The sequence below is a fragment of the Choloepus didactylus genome, chromosome 1 (assembly GCF_015220235.1).
Source record: "Choloepus didactylus isolate mChoDid1 chromosome 1, mChoDid1.pri, whole genome shotgun sequence".
Taxonomy (NCBI): Eukaryota; Metazoa; Chordata; class Mammalia; order Pilosa; family Megalonychidae; genus Choloepus; species Choloepus didactylus.
Window position 1 is genome coordinate 163,871,157 of NC_051307.1, and position 12,410 is coordinate 163,883,566.

The 12,410-nt window shown below is 39.9% G+C and overlaps 1 protein-coding gene across 9 annotated transcripts in view; it reads left to right on the forward strand.

Moving 5' to 3' along the window:
- The first annotated feature begins 2,982 nt into the window (after positions 1-2,982).
- NPHP3 (nephrocystin 3) overlaps positions 2,983-12,410 on the forward strand; it is a 58,569-nt gene continuing 49,141 nt past the window's right edge. For 5 of the 9 annotated variants that reach the window (XM_037844745.1, XM_037844750.1, XM_037844754.1 and 2 more), the window contains exons 1-5: positions 2,991-3,503; positions 5,295-5,420; positions 5,995-6,145; positions 7,935-8,087; positions 9,105-9,238. In XM_037844745.1, the coding sequence (XP_037700673.1) occupies positions 3,114-3,503; positions 5,295-5,420; positions 5,995-6,145; positions 7,935-8,087; positions 9,105-9,238 (954 nt within the window). In that variant the 5' untranslated portion in view covers positions 2,991-3,113. Of the gene's footprint in view, positions 3,504-5,294; positions 5,421-5,994; positions 6,146-7,934; positions 8,088-9,104; positions 9,239-12,410 lie in introns of all 9 variants that reach the window. The other 4 variants (XR_005218107.1, XR_005218108.1, XR_005218106.1 and 1 more) reach the window with 2 other exon arrangements.

The window sequence follows — 12,410 nt, forward strand, 5'->3', positions numbered from 1 at the left end:
AAAACTGAAGAATGGGCAGCTTAAAGCTCAGACTAGGAATGGGGATAATTATGCTAGCCATAATGTTCCCAATTCAGAATGCAATGAGTCCTGTCAAACTAGCAATAAATATAACCAAGGGCTTAGAGTTTCAAACAGTGCAGTTTGACACATGTCCGGGAGTGGACTGTGGGAATTTGGAGTACCAGCGGTGGCTGAGTGGAAAGGATAAATATCGATGCCTGCAGCCAGTAAGAAATGTTTTCAGATGAGTCTCCCCTTGCCTCTCTTGGCTGATGTATGGTGGACTACCCAATACAAGGGATGGACCATAGATAGGAGTTGGATCTGCCCAACCCACTGGGAATTAAAGGATAAAATAACCTTTTATAAAGGTAATACCCCACCAAATTGCAGGAATCGTCAATGCAACCCAGTAGTAATAACTATTAAAGGAGCTGAGAAATGACCCAATACCAGTGGGGGAGTTGATGGGGTATATGGCATAGGGGTAGAGGTTACTGGTAGAGATCCTCTGGGGAGATTCCATCTACGAGTCCTTTCCCCTCTATTAAACTTGTCATTAATAACATTCTCTCCAGTTAGCCTTTCAGTAATATTTAAGGGGGTAAGATAATCAGAATAATCAAAGCAGAAAACTTAAAGCAAACCATAGAAATAGAAACAGGATACAGGGGTGCAAATGCCTGGGTAGAATGGCTTAAATATACAGTCCAGAGCCTAGACAAAAGTAACTGCCATGCTTGTACAACAGGCTGACCCACTGCTCAGATCGTGCCCTTTCCCTTTGGTGTGGAAAAGCATGAGAAGGAGTTTAGGTGTATGGTGCTCCTTTTCCGGAATACTACTCCTGGTGAAAATTGTAGTACATTGTCCTCCCTTTTTCCTCCAATCAGGAGAGGAAACACCAAGGCCAGGCTAGCTCCTCACCCTGGTCCAGAAAACTACTCTGCCTGTCTCTCTAGATGAGGAGAGGGGCTCCAGGATCTCAGGACCATGGCCTCATGTACCCAAGTATGGGATGTGACTGAGGATAGTACTGGCAGTTTCTCCAGTCTAACCATACCCCAAGCAGACCTCTGGTGGCCCTCTGGAAAGGGCATCCTCCAACCAGTGTTACCTGAAAAGTGGAAAGGGACCTGTGCTCTGGTTCAATAGGCCATCCAGTCACCCTGGCATTTGAGAAAGGGGAGGAAGTGAAAACCCGAGAGAAAAGGGAGGAAAAAGCTTACCTCATTCTTTCAATGACTGAATCTATTTAGACAGTATAAGTTCCACGGAGGATCCCAAATAAGTTTAAGGCTAAAAATCAGGTAGCTGCAGGATTTGGGTCATTTTTTTCTGGTGGCTCATGATTAATAAGAGTGTAGACTGTATTAATTACATATATTATAACCAACAAAATTTATCAATTATACCAAAAATGCAGTTAAAGGCATCACAAAGCAGCAAGATGCTACTAGCCAAATGGCATAGGAAAATAGAATAGCCTTAGACATGATGCTCACTAAAAAAGGAGGTGTTTATGTAATGAATGGCAGTAGTTGTACATTTATCCCAAATAATACAGCACCTGATGGAACCATTACCAAAGCTTTGCAAGGTCTAACAGAGAACTCAGGTATTAACAACTCCCTTACTGGGTGGTTGGAAAGCTGGTTTGGAAAGTGGAAAGGGGTGACATTGTCTGTCTTAACCTCTCTTATCATTGTAGTACTCACAACAGTTGGGTGCTACATCATCCCATGCATACAGTGATTGACTCAAAGATTTATTGAGATAGCCCTAACCAAACAAATGCTGGTTCAATACATACAAAACAATTTGTACCCCCTCAAGGAGGAGGATCTTTATGATGAGGAATGTGAGAAAGCTCTTTGGAGATTTGAGAGACTAAAATGTGAAAGCTAAAAAGAATTTAAAAGAAAAAGGGGGGAGTTGTGAGAATTAGATTAAGTTTAGCTTTCACACAGGGTGAGGGCAGCTCAGGGGAATGGCAGAGGGTCCAGAAGTCAAGCTATAATTGGTGGCTGGTCCCCCTGTTTATCCACCCACTGTCCTTGCAAGATGGAGATGGGGTGGGGGGGTGGGGGGGGTGGGGGAGCATGGGTAGATGTTCCTAAAATAGCTTCATAAGTTGTTACCAAACTAGCTCAGACTGGCTCTGCAGTTAAAGAATAAAGGAAAGAGGGGTGATGACTTGTTTCAAATGTTTCAAGTTTGCACAGGAAACTTTTTTTTCAAATGTTTCCAATTTGGGCAGGCTGCATGTTTCAAATTTGCACAGGCTAGTTAGGCTTGTCCAATAGAATGTAACCTCTGGAGTATCCAGCCACTGGAGAAACAGGGGAGGGACTTGCAGTTAGGTGTAGGGAATAAATACTGCTGGGTCTATTGTTCTGGGCGCCAACCCCCCACATTTTGGTTGGGTGCCGGTTTTTGCAAGATTGTGAATAAATTCTTTTTTTCTCCACAATTGGGTGAGCGTTTACTCCTTTTTAGGAATAGTGCTTGTTTCTCACAGTAGGCTGAGGGAGGAGAGGCAAGAACCCAAGGCTGAGCAAGAGAGAAGATGCCAGCCTCACCCTTTCCCTAACTTTAAAGTCTAGAACAACTCCCCCATCTTCATTTTTCATAATTTCACCTAAACCCCACCCTTCCATCAATCCTATAAGAACTATCTTTTCCTTTATTTGGTGAGAGGTCCCACAGTTCCTCTGGTGTGCCATCTCCAGTGTTCCCCCGTGAAACGAGTAAAAAAATATAACTTTTCAGACTAAGGATTGTCCCTGGTGGTCTTACACTAGTTGAGTTAGGACAGTCCTAAAAACTTTTTCTTGTGTGGTACTACATCTTTCTGGTCATTATGCCCACATGCATAGTGAGATTTCCAATTTCCGGGATCCAGGCTCTGGAGAGGAGAGACAACAGTCCAGCAACAGCAGAGACGCAGCAGCTGGGCACCCAGGTCGGTGTACACTGGGCGGCGCTCGCGGGCCCAGCAGCTTTCGGCCAGGCTGAGGCAGCGGAGACATCTGCGCCGGTCCCGCCCCGCCCGCCTCGCCCCGCCCCCTGCTGGTACCCGACGGCGAGTGGAGGCGGCCGCCGGCGCCATGGGTACTGCTTCGTCCCTCGTGAGCCCCGCGGGCGGGGAGGTAATAGAGGACACATACGGAGCTGGGGGCGGCGAGGCCTGCGAGATCCCCGTGGAGGTGAAGCCCAAGGCCCGCCTGCTGCGGAGCTCGTTCCGCCGGGGAGGGGGTGCGGCGGCGGCCGGGCCCGGGTCGCTGCCCCGCGGGACGGGCGGCGGCGGGCTGCTGGGAGCCAGCTTCAAGTCCACCGGCTCGTCGGTGCCGGAGCTGGAGTACGCGGCGGCCGAGTACGAGCGGCTGAAGAAGGAGTACGAGATCTTCCGGGTCAGCAAGAACCAGGAGCTGCTGTCCATGGGCCGCCGGGAGGCCAAGTTGGACACGGAGAACAAGCGGCTGCGGGCCGAACTTCAGGTAAACCCGGCCCGGGGCGCTTGGCGGGACGGTCGCTACATCGGGGAAACTAAGGCCAGTGTCGGGTTGCCCAGGGCCGCGCAGCCGCTGGGCGGCACTGCGGGTCTGAACTGTAGATGCCAGATCCCCCCGCCCCCTCCGTTGTTCATCCCGCCTCCTCTCCAAACCAAGTAGTTTTGCAAGTTGGGTGGAAACCGCTCTGTGTTCTACTTTTGGGGACCATATACTCTTGGGGTCAAAACGGATCTTTAGCTGTCCTACCCGCCTTCTTTCATTCAGACACTTTGGAAAAAGTGACCCGAAGCAGCAAATGCCAATTGCCAGGAGGTCTCCAAGGACACAGACACATACACACACTCACACACACACACACACACGCAGGCACGGCACACCCACGCACAAAAACTCAAAAAACCCCTCCCTAGGAGTTTCCCCCCCCTAATTTTACATACTTCACAGGTGAGACTCATTATCTGTTGGCTTCCTTGTGAAGTTCCATAGCTCCTGAGTGTTAATGATCTTGGAATGTGTTTTTTGGAAGCCCCCTGATGTTTACCTAACTTAACTGTTGTGGTTGAAAACTTTTCCAAGATGTAGTCGGTTTTCTTAATCCTTTAAACAAAAAATTCCATGCCTTCCTTGTAGCAGGTCCATTAAAATACATTAAAATATTATATAAAGCATGAGATTTGTGCCACTGGTTTTGCATCCCCCTGGGAGGGTTATTGTGTGGTCTGCTTACTCTGCTTTTCTTTACTATGGGAGACACTTCTGAACAACCCAAGTGTTCCTGGGTGCATCACAGTAGGAATTGAATAAATACCTTAACTGATTTTTCCAAGAGAAAGTTAACATTTAGAGAGGTGTTCTTCTAGTCAGGTGTTCTCTTTTTTTTTTTTTTTTTTTTTTTTTGCCCCCTCATTAATTCTATACAGAATTAATGTATACAGTTAGCACTGTTGTCTGGAAAAATATGCTTATTAGCAGTTTACCTGGGTTTTTTGTTTGTTTGTTTTGTTTTGTTTTCCTCAGTTTTCCTATAGGGCAGTCTTGATAGACTTGCATGTATAAAATGAACTTAAAGCATTTCAGATCTCTGATCTCATGTGTCCAAGCCACTGATATAAAGAAGAGAATCAGTCACCTCAATGGTCACTGCACATTGGAGGTGACTCATGAGATGGCAAGTAGAAGAGAAGGTTGGACCAACCAGGACAGAGTGCAGTAAGAGTTGAAAATGTCACAGTTCCAGATTACACCTGTTGTTAATCTTCATTCATTTTTTAACCCCATTTGTTTCTTTCTCACATACCTAAGCATTCAAAACAACTTTCATATTTATTCATCTTCATTCATTCAGCCAAAAATTTACTGGAGGCCTGCAGTGTACCAGCACAGCGAATGGCTCTGAGGATAGACAAGGTGCCTAGGAGCTTAAGATCTTACAGAATTAATTATCCCTTAAGTTAACCCTTACAAGTTGTAATTTTTGTTCTCTGAAAGATGGAAAAACGGAAGTGTATGAAAGTTTAAGAGCTGGTGCATTATTCCAAAGAAAATATATTCATTTCCATTGAAAGGTTAATGTTGAAGTATCTTTATTATACTTCAAGCATGTTTGCATTTTTTTCATTGCATGTTTGAATAAAATGGCAATATGCATTTCTTGATAATTGATAGAGAAGTAACTAGATTGGTTAAAATTCTAAGATGTATTCAATATATATGAAATATGTAAAATTGGGGAGAAATACTATTTTTGTTAGAAAATAACAAGGTATATTATTCTAGGCACTTCAGAAAACTTATCAGAAGATACTTCGGGAAAAGGAAAGTGCTTTAGAAGCAAAATACCAAGCAATGGAGAGAGCAGCTACATTTGAACATGATAGAGATAAAGTTAAGAGGCAGTTCAAGGTAAATCTCTTGTATTTTTTTCTTCCCAAAGTGACAGGGAATAAAAACAGTATGCTAAAAACAGTTCATACAATACTGTGAAGATTATAGAAATAAATCATGTAGGCTTTGTAAAAGTTATAGAAACCAAGGTGAGGTACTCATTTTTGAGTTGGATATGGTGAACTTGAGACAGTTAATTGCAAGGAAAAGGTAGAAAAGTGAACATTTTAATAGAGATTTTTAATAAAAGAGAATTTTTCCACATTGTGACAGGCATTTGGAAATGTTTGGAGGTGTTTTATTGGGGAGGGTGCCACTGGCATTTAGTGGTAGGGGAACAAATTTGCTAAACCCCTTGAAGAGAACAAGGCACCCCACGCCTCAGACATACATCTTGCCTGGAATTCCTGTGGGAATTCCAGTTATGAAACAGTAAGTTAAAGGAACTGGGATTATTCATCCTACAAAGAAGGAGTTCAAGGACCAGATGAATATTAGTCTATGAGTGAAAGAGTTTTCCCTTAAAAGTTGATGATGTAACTTTTTGATTATGAAAAATAAGATTTCAAAATCAAAATTCTTCCTTTTAAAGATTTTTAGGGAGACCAAGGAAAATGAAATTCAGGACTTACTGAGAGCCAAACGAGAATTGGAGAGCAAACTTCAGAGGCTACAGGCTCAGGGGATCCAAGTATTTGATCCTGGAGAGTCTGATTCAGATGACAACTGTACAGATGTTACTGGTAAATTTATTTACTATTTATAATATTTTGAGCTTTCAAAATAGCTGTAATGATATTTTGGAGTCAACTTTGAATTCTGTTATATTCCTTTTACTTATCCAAGGTGATTGCTTTGATTGCTGTTACAAATAGAGTCCCACCCCCCACCCCCCATCTCTTTCTCTCTCAGATGGGATTGCAGCTCTTTCCCATAAAGTCCATGAAGTCTTCAGGAACCGTCTTCTCTGTCTGCTCTGCTAACCTTAACCCGTAGTTTTTCTCCCTCTCTCTGGTCTAAGATAGCTGCTCCAACTCAATCTGCTTTTTAAACACATTCTTTTCCTTGAAGGCTTAACCTGGGAGATACACAGATCACTTCTGTTCAAATCCCATTGACCAGAGCTATTCCTAGGAAGATTGGAAGGTGTAATCATTAACTGGGCAGTTATGTGTCTGACTAAAATATGAAGCTCTTTTACTAAAGAAAGAAGGGGAGAATGGCTATTGAAGGACAGTTAAGTCTCTGCCACTTTATTTTTCCATGTAATGATGTATTTTTTTCAACTATCATTTACAGTATATATAATATTTCATTGAGTAGTTTCCATTGTAGTTTAGTGAACTCTTCAAAAAGTTTTTATTTTATAATTGAATATATACAATGTGTTTTTTTCCAGAAAGAAAGGTCTGAAATTACAAATTGAAAAGGTTCACTATGTTCCCAGAAAATATTAATAAAGTATGACTGATACTGAGAAAAGAAAAATATTTTTTTAATGAAGTGAAAAGCATAGTCATTCTCCCATTTATGAAGAACTATAATTATATCCTTACAAACTGAATGCATTTTGAAATGCAATATTGCAACTGACAATTCTGTTTTAATTTACATTTTACTATGATTGCAATGTGATGAGTGTTTGGGACTTTTATTACTAATTTTTGAGAAAAAAATGAAATGATTCTTACTGGCCAAGAGTGACTGAAAAAATGCTTTCGTGGCCCACATTCGTCTGTGGCTTTTTCAGAATTGAAATGTTAGAATGTATACTGTTTCAGAACTATTGCATTTCAATTATCTTGGCTCTCTTGGTTGTTTTCCTCTTCATATTTTGATTTAAACTTGAGATTCAAATAGCTCTAAATAGTAATCTCATTTTTTGCCCAAGATTTAGCTCAAATACCAGTTTACTTATAGGTAGTCAAGGATGCCATGAAAATATTCTGGCATATATAATTTATTTTAAAAATGATTAACATGTTCATGTTAATTATTCTGACATAATTAACATGAACATGTTATTATTCAGACATCAGTTTTGTTGCTCTGGAAGGTTAAAAGGATGTCCTCCTTGCCACAAAGAGTTTTTCTCCTAATGAATAACTAATATGAATAACTAATTTGCTAATAAACAATACACCTTTGAAGTTCTTTCCTTCAAATTTTGTATTACTACCTAAACTGTCCAGTTAGAAATGGCTTTTAGAATTTTGGGGAGAGGAGTTTTTAACTTCTATTATTACTATAATGCCTTCATTTACTTACTGTATTACTTCTTGTTTTTGTTCATCTTTCTGTTTTTAATCTCTTTGTGTTTAAGATGATAACCAGAATTATGTTAACTGGTATCTTAGCACTTTGCCAAAAGTCAGTGGCAGAGTACTTTCAAAATCATTAAAGTTTGGAAGTTTGGTACATCTGTAATATTCTAGTATCTTTTAAATTAGAAATCCTGTTGATTATATGTGATAATTTTTTGAACATTCTGTAATTTGGTTTTCACAAGACAAAATCTCTCGCTTTTCGTAGCCGCTGGAACCCAGTGTGAATATTGGACTGGCAGAGCCTTGGGAAGTGAACCTTCCATAGGGAGCATGATCCAGCTTCAGCAGTCCTTCAGAGGCCCCGAGTTTGCCCATAGTTCTATAGATGTAGAAGGGCCCTTTGCAAACGTCAACAGAGGTAACAACACATGGTGTTTTCCAATTACCCTAGCTAGCTATCTGTGGTGACTGTTCATGTACTATAGTCTTGTTCTGAGAGAACTACTATCAGCAGAGTATGAGTTACTTGTTCTGGGTGCCTCCACTTGACACACATCACACATTGGCGCTATAATCGACTGGGAATGATGATGAACGTAATTCATAGCTGCACCATATCTGCACTGGCCAACCTGGTTATGGTAATGGAGTTTCTGGACAGAATTCTCAGGTGTTTTAGTTGAGCAGTATGAGTATAACATAGATTAATGAGAAACAGTAGTTTTTAGTCTTTCCCTTTGCTTTTTTGAAGGTGTTGAAGGTTAGAGTAGGTTAAGGAGCAGAAACAAAAAGCCATGTTAGGTGGTATTCTTAGTCAAAAGAATATTTATATTAGTTTAATATAATTTGGTGTCCATGGTAGCTTTTCAGTAATAGTGCAGACCTTAGAAGTCATAAGGAACGCCACTCTTTTTTCTTAAAATTATAAAATATTTATCTTTTAGCAAAATGAAAATTGTTTTTTTAATTGTGCCTTTTGAATTAGCCAAGTATGTCTTAAAATTCTCATTTTAATTATAACATAGGGTTACTTTGATTTTATGCCATTCTTGAACTCTTCTTTTTGACTCAGTGTAATTCAAGAGTAATAAGTAGATAAAACCATATGCCTGCCTGGGAGTATGGAATCCCTTCAAATGGTAAACTAATTGAACCTCTCATGCAAAATAGTTCCATGACATTTGACTGGGATCTCTGGTACCCCAAGAAAGACCACTGTTGACATTCATTGCTTCAAGTCTCAGGATAGAATTTGAGGTTAGAGAACTAATTGACTTCTAATATGTTATTCTGGAAACTATGTCAGTATTAACTTGTGAGGTCAGGTTCCATTCTATGGTGCCAGTTGTGTTTTTTCAGACTTTTTTTTTAAATCATCTTTTCAAAATGTTTTAAGATAATTTTTTCATGAACTTATGCAAAATTTTATTTTCAGATGACTGGGATGTTGCTGTAGCTAGTTTATTACAAGTTACTCCCTTGTTTTCACATTCTCTGTGGAGCAATAGTGTCAGATGTTACCTCATTTATACAGATGAAACCCAGCCTGACGTGGATCTTTTCCTTAAGGTGAGGATATTCACTGACTTAAAATACAAGTTAATATCCTATTTGCTATACTACTGCATTTAAAGCAAGTAGTTTACTACCCACTAGATGATATTCTTAAAGAATAGGAAGCATCTTAGGCTTTTAAGAGAAAGTCTTACTGCAGTATTTTCAGTATATTCAAGGAAGAATAGATGGTGTGAATCAAGGTGTTCTGCCCCAGGCATCGTGCATTTCCCCATTAGAGTGCCACAGTGCCACAGGGCTACCACCCAGCATGCTGTCTTCCTTGTTAGGATCCAGACTTCCCTGACAGGGGAGAAGTAGGGGGAATAGGGGCTGACACCCAGGGACTGGAGCATGTAGGATGGTGGGTACCAGGTGTACCTTAGGTTGAACCTGATGTGGCTTTCCCGGGATTAGGACAGTGGTACTTGGATGGGGCAGGGAGGTGGGGGGGGGGGGGGGGGGGGCTGGACCTCAAGACAATGGCTATTTACCAACTTGTAGGAAAGTATTTCAGAATTTCAACACTTACTCAGACTGTATCAGGTAAATATCTTGTCCTCAGGAAAGAACATGACACATAGCAGTCAATAAATAATTGTTGATTGAATGAACAAATTAAGGAGACCTCAGCTATAAACACTAAAGAAAGTACACTCAAGGAAGAATAGATAGTGTGAATCAAGCTGTTCTGCTTTTGTTGGTTTAACTTTCTGGGAGTATTAATATAGGAGCTAAGAGAGAAAATGAAGGTTCTAAATAGTTGTAGAGAGTTTTGAATATCAAATTAAGGCATTGGAACATCATGCCTTTTGAATGCTTCATTTAACATTCTCTACAATGTTTAAGAGCCCTGTTGATAGTTCCTGTTTTAGTTAGTATCTTCCAGCTCTATCCTTGAATCTGTTTCTTTGTCAAAATTCCATCCTTGCCATGGCTTTTAATTTTTCAAGGCAGCCACCGGGGTGGCAAACTAGTCTTGGGTCAAATCTGACCTGCTGCCTGCTCTTGTATGGCTCAGAGCTAAGATTGTTTTTTATATTATTAAATGGTTGAAAAAAAATTGAGAGAAGAATAATAGTTTGTGATGTGAAAATTATATGAAATTCAAATTTTGTGCCTATAAGTAAAGTTTTATTGAAACACAGCCTTGCTCATTTGTTTATGTATTGTCTATGGCTGCTTTGCAGTAGAAGGGCAGAGTAAATTATAAGGAATTAAGTAGATCCCAAAGACCCCTGCCAAAACAGTCAAGTTGTTAAGCTATTATTATTTTTGTAAAAATACTTGCCATCTGGCCCTTTATAGAAAATGTTGGCTGACCACTATTCTAATTTTTTTTTAATTTTATTGAGATTGTTCACATACCATACAATTATCCAAAGATCCAGACTGCACAATCAGTTAGTTGCCCACAGTACCATCATACAGCTTTGCATCCATCACCACAATTAGTTTTTTTTTTTCCAATTTTTAGAACACTTTCATTACTCCAGAAAAGAAATGAAGACAAAAAAGAAAACTTAGTTCCTCCCCTACCCCTAACCATCCCCCCTCCATAATTGACTCATAGTATTGGTGTAATACATTTGTTACTGTTGATGAAAGAATGTTAACATACTGTTAATTATAGCACATAGTTTGCAATAGGTATATTTTTTCCCTGTATACCCCTCTAATATTAGCTTCTAGTTATAGTGTCATACATTTATTCTAGTTCATGAAAAAGATTTCTAGTATTTGTACAGTTAATCACGGACATTGTCCACCACAAGATTCACTGTTCTATACATTCCCGTCTTTGAACCTCCAACTTTCCTTCTGGTGACATACATGACTCAAGGCTCCCCCTTTCCACCACATTCACACACCATTCAGCACTGTTAGTTATCCTCACAATAATGTGCTACTGTCACTTCTGTCCACTTCGATACACTTAGGTTCCACCTCGTTGAACATTCTGCTTGTAATAAGAACCGCCCCCCATTCTTTAGCCTTGTTCTGTATCCTGTTAACTTATATTTCATGTCTTTATGTTTACATATTATAATTAGTTCATATCAGTGAGACCATGCAGTATTTGTCCTATGTGTCTGACTTATTTCTCTCTGTATAGTGCCCTCAAGGTTTCTTCATCAACCTGTTTTTTTTTTTCCTTTAAGATGATTTTGTTGACCCACCATACTTTCCATCCTAAGTAAATAATTGATGGTTCCCTGTGTAGTTGCATATTTATGTATTCATCACCATCACTACTATCTATATAAGGACATCTCCATTTCTTCCATAAAGAAGGAGGAAGAGTCAAAGAAGGTAGAGAGAAAAAAGAAAAAGAAAGAAAAGAAAATGACAGCTAAAAAGCAACAAAAAGAAAGAAAGAGTTAAACTAAAGTAGAATAAAAGAGTCAGACACCATCACCAATGCCAAGAGTCCCACACACCTCCCTTATATCCCCCTCTTAAAGGCATTTAGCTTTGGTATATTGCCTTTGTTATATTCAAGGAAGCATGATATAAAGTTTCTGTTAACTGTAGTCTCTAGTTTACATTGATTGTATTTTTTTCCCCCCAATACCACCCTATTTTTAACACCTTGCAAGGTTGGCATTCATTTGTTCTCCCTCATGTAAAAACATATTTGTACATTTTATCAAAGTTGTTGAGCACTCTAGGTTTCACTGAGTGATACAGTCCCAGTCTTTATCTTTACTCTTTCCTTCTGGTGTCCCACATGCTCCTAACCCTCCTCTTTCAACCATACTCACTGTCATCTTTGTTCAGTGTACTTACATTGCTGTGCTACAATCACCCAAAATTGTGTTCCAGACTTCTCATTCCTGTCTTTTCCTATCAGTCTGTAGAGCTCCCTTTAGTATTTCCTGTAGCGCAGATATCTTGTTCACAAATTCTCTCATTGTCTGTTTGTCAGAGAATATTTTAAACTCTCCCTCATAGTTGAAGGGCAGTTTTAGGATTCTTGGTTGGCAGTTTTTCTCTTTCAGTGTCTTAAATATATCACACCACGTCCTTCTTGCCTCCATGGTTTCTATTGAGAAATCTGCACATAGTTTTATCAAGCTTCCTTTGTATGTGATGGATCACTTTTCTCTTGCTGCTTTCAGGATTCTCTCTTTGTCTTTGACGTTTGATAATCGATTATTAAGTGTCTTGGCACAGGCCTATTCAG